Here is a 17,729-nt window from a genome sequence, read left to right on the forward strand (position 1 = left end):
GAGGGCGTTCTAGGCACAGGGAAAACATGGAGGTACCAAGGCATACTGGAGACAGATATTTGTGGAACATATGAGAACTAAACATACCTTTCTCAAATGATTTAAGATTGTCGTGGTAGTTTCCGCCGATCAATGACTTCGATCGCTTGTTGAGAATCCAGGGGGGATTTGGCTCGGACTATTTCCTCGTTAGACGAACCACTCCTTCGCCAGATCTGTCCGAGGGCGAGAGATGGAGGGACAGGAGAGACAATACATACCTTGTAGCAATGAGCGAAACTTTGACCAAAAAAAACAAGTTGTGTGTAAACGAGAGACTGAAGGAACGGCAGAGGGGCAAAAGGAGAGGAACGGGGAAAAACGAAAGGCAGCAGGAGAATGGAGCGGAATCAAATCCCCTAATATAAAAAATGCAAAAGAGTGGAAAGGACGTCAACGTCGCCTAAAAGGGTGTGGAATGGGAGAAGGAGAGGAGGAGAGGGAGAAAGGGACGGTAGACAAGCGATATTAAGGAAAGAGGAGCCAAGTCGCCTCTCAAGATGGTCTGTTCACCCAGGAATGAGAACAGCAGCCGCCAAAGAATGGCCTAGTGACCAATGACAATTAACTGCGTCATTGCTCTCCCTCCTTTTTTGCCCCCTTTCCTTTGTCTTTTTGCCCATAATTATTCTGCCTCGCTCCGGGGCCTTTTGCTCCTCTCGCCTCCTACGGAACTCCCAGAAACCAACAGGATAGACCCGAACCTAATTCGCTCCGATGGAGAAGGTCTTTCTTGTCGTTGTTCTTGTCGAACCTTGCAAGACGGGATCGGTTCCCCATCGATTTAATTAATTTAACGATGGGGACGGAGCGTTCGATAGCATCTCGCCATTGCTGCTACACAGGATTCCGTATTCCGTGGGTTCTACTCCGTTCGCCATGGCTGATGGAGTCCCGGTTGGCGGGCGCCACTAAAACCATATGCGCGGGGGTTGGTTTGCGATCACTTGTCTCCCTATCAAATGGCCTGAATAATCCCTGTAAGATCGTGGGATAATTAACAGGAAACACTAACGGTTTTCTCGGAGATCTCGTGCGACGGCGAAGGAGTTATCCAGTGAATGTCCTCATTTCCCAAGACCGGCCAAGGGATGCTGCGCCTTCGGCGGTGTTATGGGGCCCTCCACTCTGTCCCATTCTTTTTATATTACTGATCTCCAGGGGGGTGTCCGTACGGAGTAAAAAGGCAGTGGTTCGTCAGGAGTCCTCCCGAACGCAAACACTCGGGGCATCATGTCCGGGACATCCATCCTATAGGGGAGCCGGATTCCCAAAGTTCGACCCGACTGAGGTGGGAAAATTGAGACAGGAGATCAAATCATCGGCCTCTGTAGGGCGGACTTGAGTCAGACTGGGGGGACAGGGGAAAACAAAAATAACCCCGGCAAGAAATGCGACCAAAACATCGGTTGTTCCTGACTAGTGGCTCGCACTAACAGAGTCTGTCCAATGTCTGACGGTTTTAGCGCGTGTTGCTCGGTCGCAAAAGCGTGGAACGCAGACTGAAACGGTGACATTATGCAGATTGCTGCCCTCCTGGAGTTACGAATCGGCCAATCAGTGGACACAGGGGAGATCGTCACAAGGGAGGTGAAGGTAATCCTGCCCCAAAGGCCTAAGAAGGCTGGGACAAGTCATCGAATAACCAGTCTTTTCCATCCGGTTTTGTTGCCGGAAAAGGCTCCGACAAGGCCCCTCGATTTCTCTAGCATCGACCTAGTCTTTTAGTTCTCCGAAGCGATCACCAAAAAGCAGACTGGTGTTTCAGAATTGCCGGTCGAACTGTGGACCTCCAGCCACCGTAGACTCTTTGCCAAGGCTTCATCGTGACCAGCACGGTGGTTAACAGGATTAAAATAGGAGGATCGAGCAGTGTTTGGAGATTCAAGATGCACCAACGGATCTGCCCGATAGATTTGGCTCCAATGCTGGAGGAAGGCGGGATGAAACAGAGGGTGTAGGGAGATTGGAGAGTTGGGGAGTCGCGACGGAGACCGTAAATTAAGGCGGGACACATGACGTTGTTGGCCTGGGGCTGCCCTCCATTGGACGCCGACAGAGAAGGCTTCATTTCACTCAGTCCTACGCCGCAAATGCCAGGTGAAAATTCTGCTCATCTCTTTCCGCCCTATGAAATGTGACACAATTCTTTCTTATCGTGTTCAATACGCTGACACAGTCAGATTGGGGGTTTGATTATGGCCCCTCATTAAGACACTAAGAGGCCGTTTGCTTACTGGTGCAGTGGTACTACCACATGAATCACGGGAGAATCAGCCTGGTTGATGGGGCCATGGCAATAAACACATATTAAGATTGTTCTATGTTGCATATCCCTGCAAGCTGTGTAGCATTCTAAAATTGCTGCGATATTGGTGCAGAACCCAGAACACCGTACTCCGTAGGGTCCGCTAAAAGGGGCCTCACCCCTAAGGAACTATATATATCCCCAAGACCGGGCGGCCCCTGATTCCGCAGGCAGACTCAACAAGCCAGCAAAAACCTCGAGAGACAAACCAGATGAGACAAATATAGATAGGTTATCTGCAGGCTGTAAATATAGGAGTAGCGTTAAAAAAAGACAAAAATATTCTAGGTCTTGCATGGAAGGTGGCAGCTCAAATATTGAGTTCTAGAACCTATAGAATTCTACTGCGTATAAACATTCTAGCTGCCATTCTAAATCAGATCCCAATCTCTCTTGACTTGTTTTTTTTCACTAAAAAACAAGTTTGTTAAGCCATCCAGCCAGAACATTATGTATCTCATAATTTTTCTAAAAACAGGTCAGGTTTAATTCCACCTTCTAAGGTTGTTCTAGTTCACTTTTCGCCGAGAGCTATAAAAATCCTCATAGCAAGCCACATTGCATAGGGACTCACTGCCTCGACGCCTATAGACATTTTTGTCTCTTCATATCAACTGAGACACAGCTCATACCAGGAAGAAAGAGAGATAATAATCGAAATTCCTCGATTCGCGAGGAAACACCGTCTATAATAGACAGGCAATAAATTATATTTGACCACTAACAGGTAAATCGACAGCCCTTGCTCACATGTTATCCCTCTATACTCTTCTCATATACCAAATCATCTTCAACTGAGACGGTATGAGGTTTATACCATATACTATTCAAAAACTGCAAGTCTCTCTCTATCCCTTTACCCAAAAAAATTGTCGCAGCCTCAGTATGACAAGTAACCCATCCAGTCACCACCTACTGAAGTACACCCGACTGCCTACCTACTTACCTACTTACCTACACAGCTGACATGAGAATGAGTATTGTAATCGAAACAAAATCCTCAAGCTTCAAAGCCCCCAAACATGAAGACAACTTCACACAGCAGACATCGATTGAGCTCCTAGCATATTCACACACCCAGACAGAATGTCACCCATGGTAGAATCCAATATTCAAAAAAAGATCTGCCCCGGTGCATCAAAACAAGAAATAAACAGACTAAACAAAAAAACATAGACCCTAGCCTAAATCTCACCCATCTAGAATTGAAAGAAAAAGCAGCACCACCAAATCCCAGAACAACCACAGAAGTAAGACCAACACACTATTTTTATACACGCCCCTACCTGCGTAAAAAGAGAATAGAAGAACAGTAAGCGCACGCCGTCCTCCGAACCAAAGCACAGACAACCAGCCTCATTTCCCTATCAACGCACCACTTCGCCTCGGAAAAGTCATGTGTACCTATCCGTACTACTGACTAACTAATCAGTATTGGTCCCCGGACAAAAAACAGGATATTCAAACTAGAAACGGAATGAAAGTCCCTGGACATTGCCACAATACGAGGTTGATCGTCGCAGTAGATACGTAGCGTCGTGGTATACCTGCTCAAGAGGAGGGGTTTATGCATAGTCTTTCGATCTGATCTATGCTCGGTTCATCATTGAGAGGCACGAGGACTATGGTGCTGTCATATATCATCTCGGATGCTTTTATATCTCATCATAATATTCACGTGCGTGTGTTCAGACTGCACCTAACTGCTGACTTGAAGTTAATTGGAATATAACACTTCCTACTGTGCTGACCAGAAGACGGATGAAGCGATAATAATCATAGCACACCGAACTACGTATCTCTCTGTACGAGGTAGATTACTGATTATTTCATATAGATAGCAGCCAATTGTCTGTCTTTAGCCACTAGAAACGATAATACCGAACCAACCACAGGAGAATATACTAAGAGAAATGGATAAAAAATCTAGACACAGCTATACCAAACATAGGGATAGCACTTTATCAACCCTCAACCCAGGACACAAGACCATATAGACGGAATGAACCTCTTAAGACCGCAGCCACCGAGACCTAGTCACTGAAGATAGAGATAACCCCAGATAAACAACCCAACTAGACGACGACAGGAAGAATAAACTCGGAGATTCCCCGCAAGCAGACACAGCTAGTCCCATGGATTGCATGACGCATCCCTAGACCAACAGACCTGCCTTGTATGGAGTAGTACCCCAGAGTCCACATCGACAGCTGACACCACCAGAGCCAATCAGCAGCCAATCAGAGGACCTGGATCACCATTGTCAAGCATGGAATTTTTCCAGAAAAGGCAATCCTTTCCATGCGAGATACGGTGGCAAATGGGCACTGTTTATCAGCAACCTAAAATAAACGACGGCAAATGATAAGCGGTATCTGTCTGAGATGAATCCAGCAGGGGTGTTATCAGTCACCAATCTCCGCATAACCATATTCACGCCATGAATGCGCTATAACGGCGCGGGAGATAACTTCCCGGACCTAGGCAGTGGCTTGTTTCTGATCTACTACGTACTCCGTGAAAACTAAGAATACTACTGTAGGCGGTGGACGCTATCCTAAAGCTACAGAGTAAGTAGCTACGGAGGCCACGTACGCAGGGGCAAGCGTAATTATGTAGAAAGACATTTACGTGCCGTGTAGCTTACTCTTCCCAGTCCATCCCGAGAACAATATCGCTCGGTTGGAAAAGCTTCTTCGGTGGAATTAAACCACACGAGGATGTGCGACAAGGATCGCCGAGCGCAGTGAGAAAGCGCGGTGGAAACTTACTCCGTAAATGTATTAATTTGCTTCAATGGGCAACGATTGCTGATGCCGGGCAAGGCTGAGCAACCGGCTAAGCTCTCCTAGGGGCGGGAAGATTCCGTGGCCAACGAAAACCGGATTGTCGTCACTCGTCACTGTGCAGTTACCGGATAGGCAGACACATGTTTGTTGACAGCAGCCCCTCGGCGTGGGAGTGGAGAGCAGGGTAAGGGTTCAAGAACTGCCAACCGGTAACGGTGCATGGTAAATAGCAGCGGCTTCGACATACGTAAGGGAGGTAGCCTTTGGTGAACTGTAAAGCATTCGATTGGGCATGGTTTTGGGAGTGCGGTCCATCTTATGCGGTATTATTTCTTATTCGACCGAGCCGGAGTAAGGAAAAAAAAATGCCTCGAGTTTCAAGGGTAGGCCGGTGAGGGTTTCTTAGTCAATTGTTTCTGCCCGTTAGGTTGAACTTGCGAATCAGAATTCAGAATTTCGCGTTGAAATGAGCTCCACCGAATCCGGTCGTGGAGTTTACTAGACCAAAGAGACTAGTGGCTGCACGCGACTGGAGTAAACTCGGAACCTGAGCGGTTGGAACGGAGTAGTTAACTGTCTTGGTACGAATCGCACTTCTCACTAAGGGCAACGATCATTTGTCCTTGTCGGCAGCCGTCACGGCCGACTGCGGCCGACTGCCAGAGTGTGTGAGTGGCTGAGTGAATGTTAGGGAAAAGAGAGAAAAAAAAAAAAATAATAAAAATAATAAAAAAAATAAAAAAAAGGGAAGAGGGGGAGAGAGAGGACGTGTGCTAGATCGATCGCAGCGCCGTATCTTGCAGCAGCAATGTCGAAATCTCCCCGAGACGGCCCGAAAAGAATCTCTCAATCCGATTCACCGAGCTGATGACAGTCGGCCATCTACTCCGTAGTAGACGCGCAAACAACGTGCCTTATGACGTTTGGTAGAATTTCGACAGAACGGAAAAAGAAAAGGGACAGAACAAGGAATCGACGAAGTTTCTCTCAGCCAGTTTTGGTGCAAAGTAAAAATTTTCGGCGGAACCGATTCATACAAGTGGAGAGGCGCCACCGTCTGGAGTAGGGATCGACCAACGATAAGGCGGCGTCAAACACTCAACCAAAGGACAGTCCTCCCACTTTTCCCTCGAGGGCCGAATGATATCTCATAGCCCCCGGTTGCCGCAAATCGATTCAATGAACATAACAGCGGTAGGAACTAAGCAGACTGGTTGCCTAGCCTCCGGTTGCAAGCGATTTGAGACCCTCCTATGACGATATAAAATAGGGAGTGGAGGCGGGCTGGATTCGCTCTGGCGTGCATAAGTTTGTCTAGCCACCCTAGTGTAGTTTAGTGCCTTTGCAGGAGAGACTGTTAGACAGTTAGAGACAGAAAAAAAAATATGGGGAATTCTTTCGGAGCTCAAGGAATGATGTTATCAAATCTCCGGTGGGGACTTCGGAGGGCAGCGATTCGTAGTTGGGGAAAACAGTGAGAGTGGGAGAAAAAAAAAGAGGGAAAAATAGTAGCCGGGATCTCATAAATAGTCACTCACATCCCATCGCGGTGGTTTTTGTTGTCCATATCACCACCAACACACTCTCTCACACCTCACGCCTCTCCCTCCCCTTCTCACTCCATACCACTTCCCTCGTGGACATCGTGGTGGAGACCTCTTTGTTTTCTTTTTCTTTGCATTGGCTGTCTGCGACACAAAAGGCCTCTTGCCTTTTCATCCAACGCCACCCGATTTTGTTGATAGCTTGAGAGAACAAGCAAAGAAAAACACAGATTGAGTTCTGTAATACTGATTGCCTTGGCCGTTCCGTATCCTCGTATCGACGTATCGACAGGTTCAGGTCTTCCGCCAGCAACATCGGTCATCGAACATATCGACACCCCTCTGCAGCTTGACGGCTTTGCGAGATTCGAATCGACGATTAGTTTGCCAACAGCGGCCAATTTGTCCAGCAGCAGCAATTTCTCCCGAACCCCGATTTCGAATCCGAAGCGCCTTTCTCCGAGGATCCGTAAGCCCTTATGCAACAGTGGCCATAATCGGTTTCAATTAGACTCGACAAAAAAGAGACTTCCCACGCGATTACCAGTGCAACACGACGGTCCGGTCCGGTCCGGTTTTTCTTATCAATCGACAACTGCGCTGCCCTTTGCACCATCACCTTAAATCGCTGACTCAACTCCAGCTTTTGTGATTAACCGACACCATGAGCGAACTCGATTTAGAGAAGAAGCCCAGCGTGAAGCCGACGAACAGCGGCACCTCATCGGGATCCGAAGATGCCGACGCCATCAAGCTGGCTGAGATGGGATACACCCAAGATCTGCAGCGCAATTTCTCGATAATATCTCTTATCGGTATTGCGTTCTGCATGTCCAACTCGTGGTTCGGTATTTCGGCATCTTTGATCACAGGTATCAGCTCGGGAGGCACGGTTCTCATCGTCTATGGGCTGCTCTGGATCACATTTATCTCGTGTTGCGTGGGGTCATCGCTATCGGAACTGGCAAGTTCTATGCCGAACGCCGGTGGTCAATATTTCTGGGCCAACGAACTCGCTCCCAAGAAATATGCCCGGTTCGTGTCTTACTTGACTGGCTGGTTTGGATATGCGGGCGCCGTCTTCGCGTGTGCTAGTGTATCCCTCAGTCTGGGACAGGCCGGTGTTGGAATGTGGCAGCTCGGCCACCCTGAATTGTATGCATCAAGAAAGCTCGATCCCTTTTGATGGGGGTTGAAAGTTGTTAAAAATGCTGACTGATCACAGTGTCCCCGAAGCCTGGCATTCCGTCGTCGCATACGAAATCATCAACTTCGTGTGCTATCTTTTCAACTGCTGGGGCAAAACTTTGCCTGCAGTTGCCAAGGCCACTTTGTACATCTCGCTGATCTCCTACTTTGTGATCTTGGTCACGGTGCCTGCCTGTGCCAAGACACACGCCAGTGCATCCTATGTTTTTGGCCATTTCGTCAACTCCACGGGCTGGGATTCGGATGGCATGGCGTTCATCGCCGGCTTGATCAACCCGAATTGGATCTTCGCCTGCCTGGATTCTGCGACTCATCTTGCCGAAGAGGTGCCCCAGCCTGAGAAGAACATCCCGATCGCAATCATGGCCACCGTCGGCATCGGATTCGTCACTTCTTGGACGTACTGTGTTTCGATGTTCTTCGGTCTCAACGACCTGAACAAGCTGTTGAACTCTGCCACCGGTGTCCCCATCTTGGAGCTTTACTACCAAGCGCTGAACAACACGGCCGGCGCCATCGTCTTGGAGAGTCTGCTGTTGGTGACCGGAATGGGATGCTTGATCGCGTGCCACACCTGGCAATCTCGCCTGGCGTGGGCCTTTGCTCGTGACCGCGGCATGCCCGGACACCAATGGTTGTCCCGCGTCAACACCACGCTGGACGTGCCGTTGCACGCCCACAATGCAAGCTCTTTCCTGGTTGGCGTTTTGGGACTGCTCTACCTTGGATCCTCTACTGCATTCAACAGCATGGTGACCGCCTGTATCACTCTGCTGTACATGTCCTACTCATGCCCCGTTCTCTGCCTGCTGTATCGCGGGCGCAACAACATTCACCACGGTCCCTTCTGGCTGGGCAAGCTGGGACTTTTCGCCAACATCGTCACCTTGCTTTGGACTGTCTTCTGTCTGGTCATGTACTCCTTCCCCTCGACCATGCCGGTCAACGCAGGGAGTAAGTTATCACCCACCACAGCGATGGTTTCCCGAATCTCTTTACTGACGCTCTGGGCAGATATGAACTATGTCTCGGCCGTGTATGGTGTCGTGATTTTCATTATTCTCGTTGATTGGTTTGCTCGGGGTCGCCGGTCGTACAAGGGCAGCGTCAGCTGTGTGGAGGGTGAAACCTCCGAGTAAAGAAGACGGATATTGATTATCCTAAACTTCACTTCACTTCTCTTTCTGTTTCTTTTTACAAAATCCTTTTTCTTTGAACCTGAAAGCGCATTTAAGTTAGTCATGATTCATGGACAAGCGATATAACGTGGCTATGTCGAGGAGGCCGACATCAACCTGTATCAGAAGTTGTTCTGAGCAGAATCTGTACATAGACAAGATGATACCCTGCAGACGATGAAGAAAACAAAAATGAATGAAAAAATTTCAAAACATTGTGATTTCTCTTGACGGCAATTTGGCGAAGTAGAGTGTTTAGATGTTGGAGGTCGGTGATCCGGTGTTGTGATGTGGCCGACTAATATCCGCCCTTCAAGACGTAGGGTAGGATTCACAGTAAAGGACGAATGGTTTCGCAATGGGCAGACAGGCACTCGGAACGGTCGCTCATCCTGACCGGGTTCTAAGACGGACGAGGTGAAGCAGTTGCAGGGGCATGTCGACGTTGACGGACGAGACGAGGAGGGAGGAAGAAAGAGAAAGAAAGGAAGAGGAAGGAAGGAGCGAAGGAGCGAAGTGGCATTCCATGTGACTGGCTATGCCTATTCTGGCCGTTTAATTTACCGCGTCAGAAAAGAACGCTCGTTCGGGAGAGCAAGAATCCATCTACTCTGTAGGTCTAAAAGATGGTGATAAGCAGTGTCTGAGCCAACCAGTCTTCTGGATGTGCGATTGACACTTGCCCGTATGCACTGACCCTTCGCATCAGGCTGTTGTCTGTCGATACCCAAAATCCCGCCAGGAGGGCGCATAACCATACAAAAGACGCAGAGCAGTCTCACGGCCACAATCCCCCTCAGCATCTACTATCTCCATCTCCAATTCTCTGTTCTTGAATCCGCGACAGACACTGTGGGGTTGTTGTTGACTGAATTACTTAAGGTTGGCGGGAAATATCCACCTCGCGCACCAAATTCCCATTTATTGTGCGGCCGAAAATCTCGCACTACCAGGTTTGACTCCGGCCAACCACCGAACCAGAGGCTCGCTGTACGTAATGGAGAGCCGTTAGTCGGAGTTGCGCTGACTCTCCAATCTTTTTTCTTTGGGGTAAGAGATACTGAGGACGAGCAGAATAAAGGGACTCTGGAGATATGTATCGATGCCATCCCCCCTCGTCCGATTTAAACCTTGTTGATCTCGTCCCTGAGTGAACAACGTCATCACTCGGTCGGCCCGCCAATTTGCCTGTCTCGCGATAGTCGACCTGTCTCACTTCTATCCCGTTCGAGGGGCAAAGTTGCGCACAGCCCTGGCTAACTGGAAAGCTTCTACTCCGTACTGTCTGGTCCGGTCTACTTGGTCGTTAGTAAAACGGGGATCTTTGCCACCGATCCGGTGCGTCTGTCGTCGTTCGCTTTTTGCCTCTGCCGCCCCTAGAAAAAGGCTGGAGGGTAAGAGACAGGTGATTTCGATACCGACTAAGTCTTTAGACGACTTCTACTGCGTATAGCCTTCATCATGACCACTATGGACGAAGTCATCTCAGAGCTGGCTGAGCAGCAGCCGGAAACCTCCGTCCCCGAATCCCGGGTCCTCATTATCATGACGGGAGGAACGATTTGCATGCGACAATCGCCGTCAGGTTTCATCCCGGCCAGAGGTTTCCAAGAGCACTGCCTAGCCCGAGTGCCCACGTTCAACGATGGCTCTCGGTCGACCAATATGGACGTGGTCGTAGATGCAGCCGGAACGGTCAAGGGACATACAAGCTTGCGCACTCCCCAGACTGCGTACGGCCGACGGGTCCGATACACGGTCTTCGAATTCGACGAGCTTCTGGACAGCAGCTCGATCGACGCCAAAGGTTGGGCGCAGATCGCAGAAACGGTGAAACTAAACTACATCCACTTTGACGGCTTCGTCGTGCTCCACGGCACCGACAGTCTGGCATATACTTGCTCGGCACTCAGTTTCATGCTGCAGAACCTCGGAAAGCCGGTGGTTCTGACGGGGTCCCAGGCGCCCATGCTTGAATTGCAGAATGACGCCACGGATAACCTTCTGGGTTCGCTGGTGGTAGCCAGCCACTTCATGATTCCGGAAGTGTGTCTTTACTTCAACAACCGACTCTTCCGTGGAAACCGGGCGTGTAAGGTATCGGCCAGCGACTTTGCCGCGTTTGCGTCGCCCAATTGCCCCCCGCTGGCCGTGACGACTTCCATGCGCACCAACGTCGACTGGGAGCTGGTCAACCGACCCAATAACATCGAGCATTTCAACATCCAGACCAATCTGGACACCACCCACGTCGCTTGTCTTCGCATATTCCCCGGAATCAAGCCGGAGATGGTCGACGCTGTGTTGCGATTGGAAGGACTCCGTGGTCTAGTGCTGGAGACATTCGGGGCGGGCAACGCCCCCCACGGACAGGACAATGCCATGACCAAGGTGTTTGCCGATGCTATCAAGCGAGGCATCGTCATTGTCAACGTAACTCAATGTAAGGCTCCGTTGTTTGAGCGTGATCGGAGACGGTCGGTCGTTGCTAACGTCGAACAGGTCTGACTGGCAGTGTGAGCCCGGTCTACGCCACGGGCATGAGTTTGTCGCGGGCTGGTGTTGTCGCCGGACTTGACATGACGACGGAGGCCGCGCTGACCAAGTTAGCCTACCTTCTGGCCCTTCCGGATTCGTCGCCGGAGACCGTGGCCAAGAACATGTCCATCTCCCTGCGCGGCGAATTGAACGAGGTCTCGCAACCGGTGTTCCGTCATCCGGACGGCGCCCTTCCTGAGCGAGTCCAGGCCCTCACGATCCTGGGGTACGCGATCGCGCAAGGCGACCTCGAACGAGTGCAGGATATCATGAAGGTGGAGCACCACTGGATCCTGAACGACGCCGACTATTCGGGCAACACTCCGATCGTAAGTCCCCGGCCACCGTTCTCCGTTCCCTCTGTTAACTCATGTTTCTAGCACCTTGCTGCCTCGTCGCCATCCCTCCCCATTCTGCGGTGCCTGCTGCTGCAAGGTGGTTCGGTGCACATTCGAAACCGGAGCGGTCGCACGCCCTTGTTCCTGGCGGCCAACGCCAACCTCTCGGAGCACGTTCTGCTGCTGCGCAAGTCGGGGGCGCATTTGCATTCCGACGAGCGGCCCGCGGCGACGCTGCTTGCGCGACGGAGACCGGGGATCTGGGGCTTGGCTGGGATTGGACCTCGGGAGATCAGTGAGAGGGAGATGGACGAAGAAGCGGGGGAGCGCCATCTGCAACGAGCGATGGCGGGATCGGCGCCCTGAGTAGGTTGTCCGTACCAGGGTCGATACGGAGGAGAAGGTTGTGGTTAGATCCTCGCAATGGTTACGCAGATGAGCAGATGGGAGATGACCACCTATAAAGGCATAGACTAGGGACCTATCATTAGGTACACAAAAACAAACACACTAGATTCCCACCTACGAGAATTCCAGCCAGGACATTCTGAATATAATGGACGCACGGCAGCCAACGGCATCGATTCCACAGCAAACCTAATACCAGTTCCTATAGGTAAGTATTGAATACCGATTAATCAGAGGGATGACATGCATCCGCGGAGATGCTCCCGTCTCTGGCGCTGCACAGACACCGCGCAACGCCGGAGAGCCGCCAATCAGAGGCTGGCCAGAGGGGCTGCATTGCGCCATAAGGATCGACTCCGGTGAACTGAACTCAACCCCGGATGATGTCAACGCGATCCTCCTCACTTCATTCTGTCGCCAGTTTCTCACCGAATGATGGAGTCAGATAATTAGTCCAGGCAACCACCCAAATTAACCAGCATCGAAAGTCTAAGTTTCTACCTAGGTATTCCGAAATCCCGAGTAATCACCCTTAATATACCTTTCTATAGAACCTACCATGTACTATGTTGTACTGGGTTAGGGAACGGGGAATACTACCTCACTATCAACCTCTCTATCGAACTTCCCCCTTCGTCTCTAGTGAATTAATACTCTATATCGAGTCAGCCGACCGACCAACCGAGGCCGGACTTGGCGGCGGAACGCACGCCCGAGATTGGACGGTCGAAGCGTCGGCGCGGCGGTCCGTCGGGTTTGGCGAACAACGTGGGCTGAACAACGGCTGGTTGAGATCGACTTGAGTCGCTGATAAGCAGTTGCGTCGGTCTACGGGTAAGGGACCGAGATGTTACTCCGTAGACCTGAGCCGGTATCTCCAGTCTCCATCCCATCTTCTTCTCCACATCCCTCGATCCCTCGAGAGCGGCGTGTTTCACGGGACCTGCGAGGACATGGATGGCGATGCGTTGCCACCATTGACTTGGTAGTTTTACGGACACGGAGGATTGATTAAGGCGGTTTGCTTATAGTATGCTGTAGGGCTGGGGAGGAAGTCACGAGCGCCCGAATGCGCGTCGACAATTGGTTCTAGATTAGGCAAGTTGGCACAGGGTCTCGGACATTGGACGGAACGCAGGAGATAAGTCGCTGAGAAGGTCGCCATGGGCGAGTCGATCCGAAGGACCGTGAGGATGACAGTGACAGCAGAACGGAGTCCGGAATGGATGTTGAAACGCCCAAACGGGAAGGAGGAAAAAGGCGCCCCGGGGTCACCTGAGCGGCAAAGACAGCCGGACGCAAAGTCTGCAATTCTGGACTAGATTGGATGCGAACATCCTGACGGAGGATTCATTGTCGATTGCATGTCAACCAAACACCGGGCGCCGTGGTGCGTCCTCAACGAAAAAGCAATGTCGTGAAAGAAACCCGCCTGTAGAATGCATCCGTGGCCGTCCCGAAGAGGAAAAGACTTCAATGGCCGGTGGACGTGCGCCAGTGACGTCGAGACAGGATTCCAGGGGAGGGGGAGGTTCAAACCCAATTGCTTGAAACGGGACTACTTGCAAGGTCAGATTTTTTTTTATTATTACGGAGTACTATTTATTTCTACTCCGTATATTTTAAAATTTCTTTTTCCTACGCTGTAGCCAGCCACAGAGACTAGCAGCACTTGTTCGACCGTCTGATCAACGCCAGATACGTGGAAAGCCCTCCATGCCTCGACCGCAGGCCGAGTTACGTAAAGGAAAGACGGTCAATGGCCAGCGACGACCCCGTCGGCGGAGAAATGGACGCTTCTAGCAACCTAGCAACTTGGTTTGCAGGAGGCATGGGCTGCCCGGTGATCAGTCCGCGGTCGAGACCGGCAGTGCCTTGGGGGTTGCTCGTCGACGGCTGATAGCGATCCCCCTGAGGCCTCTGGCCGGAATAGAGTGTAGATTAGGGCAAGACGACATATCAGAAATGAGGGGAAAGGCCAGCGACGACTGGAAATACGGGGTAATCGCCCTCGGATCGAGTATAGCCTGTCGAAAGGCTCGTCCGCAGGAAAATTTCTCCCGATTCGACGTTCCTGCCAGGGCTGGACCGTCGGTTTCTATGACTGATTCGCATTACTCGATCCCAACCTTCATCGGCCACATCGGACTAGCTGCGAACCAGAGGCGGTTTGCCTTTGGTCGGTCCGATCACTAAAAGCGAAAATTCTTTTTTGGCCCTGGCCACGATGACGGTTGCACCCTTATTATTGAACCACCCCGGATGATCCTAATCCAGACCAGTCGACTAGTTGCAGCCGGTTTCTTGTTTGTTGGTTTCACATCGGTTGAGGCCTGGAGGAATCCCTCGCCTCGGTCACGACTTGTTCATGCACTCCGGGCAGGACACCCGGCGTGATAGCTCTCGAGGTGGCCATTGCATTGCATGGAATGAACCGGTGATCTGAAGCTGTACGGACAGCCTGTCGAAGCCTGGTCTGGCTTCAAGCCTTCATGGCCGAGTGGGCAGCGAATCTCGGAACCAAGCCCTGGATCCGATCCACGCGGTTTTTTTTATTTTTTTATTTTTAATTTTTTTTTGTCTCGCTCACAATTATTTGGGGCAATTTTTTATTTTCACTAATTTTATTTTTAAAAATTCCCGGACCCGGAGGAGCAAAGGTAGGGGTAATAAGAATACAATGGTTAAATAATGAGAAAGACTGGCGGCCTCTCATTAGCTGGCGGCGTCGGACAGCCCACCGGCCATTGGGGTATCTCACTTGGAGCTTCGAATTTTGCTCTTGGGGCTTTTTGATTTGTTAATATTAATCGGGGTTGCTTTGATTTTATTCCTTTTTTATCTGCGGCGGTTTCGATGTCCTCCTGACTGCGAGTCTTTTTTTTCCCGGGTCCATTTTCGAGCATGAGGCCATTCTTGCTCTGACTATTAATATGTAATGCGCCGTAGAAATTATGCCCGTCGCGATGTCTTCATACTCGGCCACCTTGGGAGCACACCGACCAACCCTGCGCGCCAGGATTCCCTACGAGTCCCTAACTCCGTACAATATAATTGAGCTGCGATCCCATTCTTCTCGTCTTGCACCATCGATTTCCTCGATTGCGGCATTATCGAATCATCGGGAGTTCTCATTACATATGACCTGCTCCGCCGGACCCCACCACCGATCATCTCGACTTTATCGCATGCCTCCATGCCTTCATATTTGACTCCCTAAAAGGTCCTGCTGCCCCAATTATTCTCGGCGAACGACTAGTCCTAACGGCCAACTCCCTCGTCACCACCGCCAGACTCCAGATTCCACCGCATCCGGCCGGTCTCCATTGGTCTTCCCAACCCAATTGTTTCCTCCTCCCTTTCTTTTTCTACCCCGCAATCTCTTCCCTTCTGCTCCCAGAGCCTCTTTCTCGCCCGCATTCAGTTTTTCTCCTCCTCTTGACCTCGACCTCTCCGGCCGCTCATCCCACACGCCACCCCGAATGACCCAACAAAAGAAGACCATTGCGGTCGTGAACGCCACGGGCCGACAGGCCGCCTCGCTCATCCGCGTCGCCTCCGCTGTCGGACACTCTGTGCGCGCCCAAATCCACTCCCTCAAAGGCATCATCGCCGAGGAGCTCGAGAGTCTCCCCAACGTCACCCTGTTCCAGGGTCCTCTGCTCGACAATGTCCCCCTCATGGACTCCCTCTTCGAGGGCGCCAACCTCGCCTTCATCAATACCACGTCGCAATCGGGCGACGAAGTCGCGATCGGCCGTGCGCTCGCCGATGCCGCCAAGCGAGCCGGAACAATTCAGCACTACATCTACAGCAGCATGCCAGATCACTCCGTCCACGGACCTTGGCCTCCCGTGCCGCTATGGGCCCCCAAATTAATGGTCGAGAATTACATCCGTCAGCTGGGCTTGCCTGCGACGTTCGTCTACACCGGCATCTACAACAACAACTTCACAAGTCTACCGTATCCGCTCTTCCAGATGGAGCTGATGCCGGACGGAAGTTTCGAGTGGCATGCGCCGTTTGATCCGGATATTCCGTTGCCGTGGTTGGATGCGGAGCATGATGTTGGTCCGGCGTTGCTGCAGATCTTCAAGGACGGGGTGAAAAAGTGGCACGGTCACCGGTACGTTCCTTTATCTTCCGCTATTTGCCGCTATTTCTTTTTCGCAAGGGCAGCACCCCCCTCGCGCCGTGTTGTTATCTCGCATTGGCCCCGTGAGGGATATTTTTAGAATGCGACAAAGCTAACAGGATTGGTATAGAATCGCCCTCACGTTTGAAACGCTCTCCCCCAACCAGGTCTGTGCGGCCTTCTCCCGCGCATTGAACCGCCCTTGCAACTACGTCCGCGTGCCCAAGATCGAAGTCAAAGTAAATATCCCGTCGGGATATCGGGAACAGTTGGAGGCCTTGGAAGAGGTGTTCGGCCGGTGCGACGCGCCTTACTTCCCGCAACCCGAATTCTCCCGCCCTGCAGCAGGCTCCCCCAAAGGACTGGGACCGGCCAATGGCAAGGGGGCTGGCGCGGGAATGATGCAGGGTCCCGGAGGTGTGATATCGCTTCGAGTCACCGACGAGGCTCGGCACCTATGGCAAGGTTGGCGAGACATGGAGGAGTACGCGCGGGAGGTTTTCCCCGTCGAAGAAGAGGCCAACGGATTGGACTGGATGCTGTAGCGGGTTACATCTTCCCCTCTCTCATTGGTGTCGGACAAGACGGTGCGCTTCATTTGCTCCAATCGGTGGACTGAAGCTCCTTATCTTGCTTTGATATGGGTTACATGGGCTCGTGTACTCCCTCACCCCTTTCTTCGCCTCTTCCGATTTCTTTTCTTTTCTTTTTCTTTTTATTTCCTTTCACCCCTATCTTTTCTTTCTCCTCCGCCATCCGCTCCTTCTCTCCTTTCTCTTCTCTCTCCGCTTCATCTCCGTCTCATTCCATTTCATTGGTCTATGCATATCTGGCGAATCGGCCCGGGTTTCAACTACTTCTCATTGGGGGAAACGAAAAGAACTGCTTTACTACCTTGCCTTTACTTAAGGGTTACATTACCTATTTATCATAATGGGAAGCCAAACAAGAAAGGACAGAAAGGAAGCAAGCCAGCAAGATGCGCGCTTGCTCTATCTATCCAATTTTCTTTTCTCATGACACAAAAAAGTTCTAATGGTACTTTTGATTTTTATTCATTCCTGCCGAGTGACGGCAACCGAACAAAAAAAAAGAGGGGGTCAGGACATGGGTATGTATTGCATATGGATTGGATGGATGAAACGCACGTCACGAAATCACCGCATGAAATCAAAATAATCGGTGGCTGAACCACCACGAAAAGTTTGCTGTTTTTTTTCCTTTCTTCTTTCTTGATCTGGTC

General features: G+C 51.0%; 4 protein-coding genes across 4 annotated transcripts; all 4 read left to right on the plus strand.

Moving 5' to 3' along the window:
- Positions 1-7,344: 7,344 nt before the first annotated feature.
- Positions 7,345-9,028, plus strand: P170DRAFT_444060 (putative choline transport protein Ctr; the record flags this gene model as incomplete). The annotated part of the gene is made up of 3 exons (XM_024850604.1): positions 7,345-7,835; positions 7,906-8,843; positions 8,904-9,028. The coding sequence occupies 3 exons, from the start codon at positions 7,345-7,347 to the stop codon at positions 9,026-9,028; spliced, it is 1,554 nt and encodes a 517-aa protein (XP_024707258.1).
- A 1,500-nt stretch (positions 9,029-10,528) lies between these two features.
- On the plus strand, positions 10,529-12,309 carry P170DRAFT_444061 (putative lysophospholipase; the record flags this gene model as incomplete). Its single annotated transcript, XM_024850605.1, has 3 exons — positions 10,529-11,510; positions 11,570-11,934; positions 11,986-12,309. The coding sequence occupies 3 exons, from the start codon at positions 10,529-10,531 to the stop codon at positions 12,307-12,309; spliced, it is 1,671 nt and encodes a 556-aa protein (XP_024707259.1).
- Positions 12,310-14,033: 1,724 nt separating this feature from the next.
- P170DRAFT_433862 (uncharacterized protein) lies at positions 14,034-15,005 on the plus strand. Its single transcript, XM_024848591.1, has one exon. The coding sequence runs from the start codon at positions 14,317-14,319 to the stop codon at positions 14,545-14,547; it is 231 nt and encodes a 76-aa protein (XP_024707260.1). The 5' UTR covers positions 14,034-14,316; the 3' UTR covers positions 14,548-15,005.
- Positions 15,006-15,833: 828 nt separating this feature from the next.
- P170DRAFT_351360 (NmrA family NAD(P)-binding protein) lies at positions 15,834-17,031 on the plus strand (the record flags this gene model as incomplete). The annotated part of the gene is made up of 2 exons (XM_024843861.1): positions 15,834-16,477; positions 16,617-17,031. 2 exons carry the CDS (start codon positions 15,834-15,836, stop codon positions 17,029-17,031), a joined length of 1,059 nt encoding a protein of 352 aa, XP_024707261.1.
- Between the last annotated feature and the right edge of the window lie 698 nt (positions 17,032-17,729).

The sequence above is a fragment of the Aspergillus steynii genome (assembly GCF_002849105.1).
Source record: "Aspergillus steynii IBT 23096 chromosome Unknown P170scaffold_2, whole genome shotgun sequence".
NCBI lineage: Eukaryota > Fungi > Ascomycota > Eurotiomycetes > Eurotiales > Aspergillaceae > Aspergillus > Aspergillus steynii.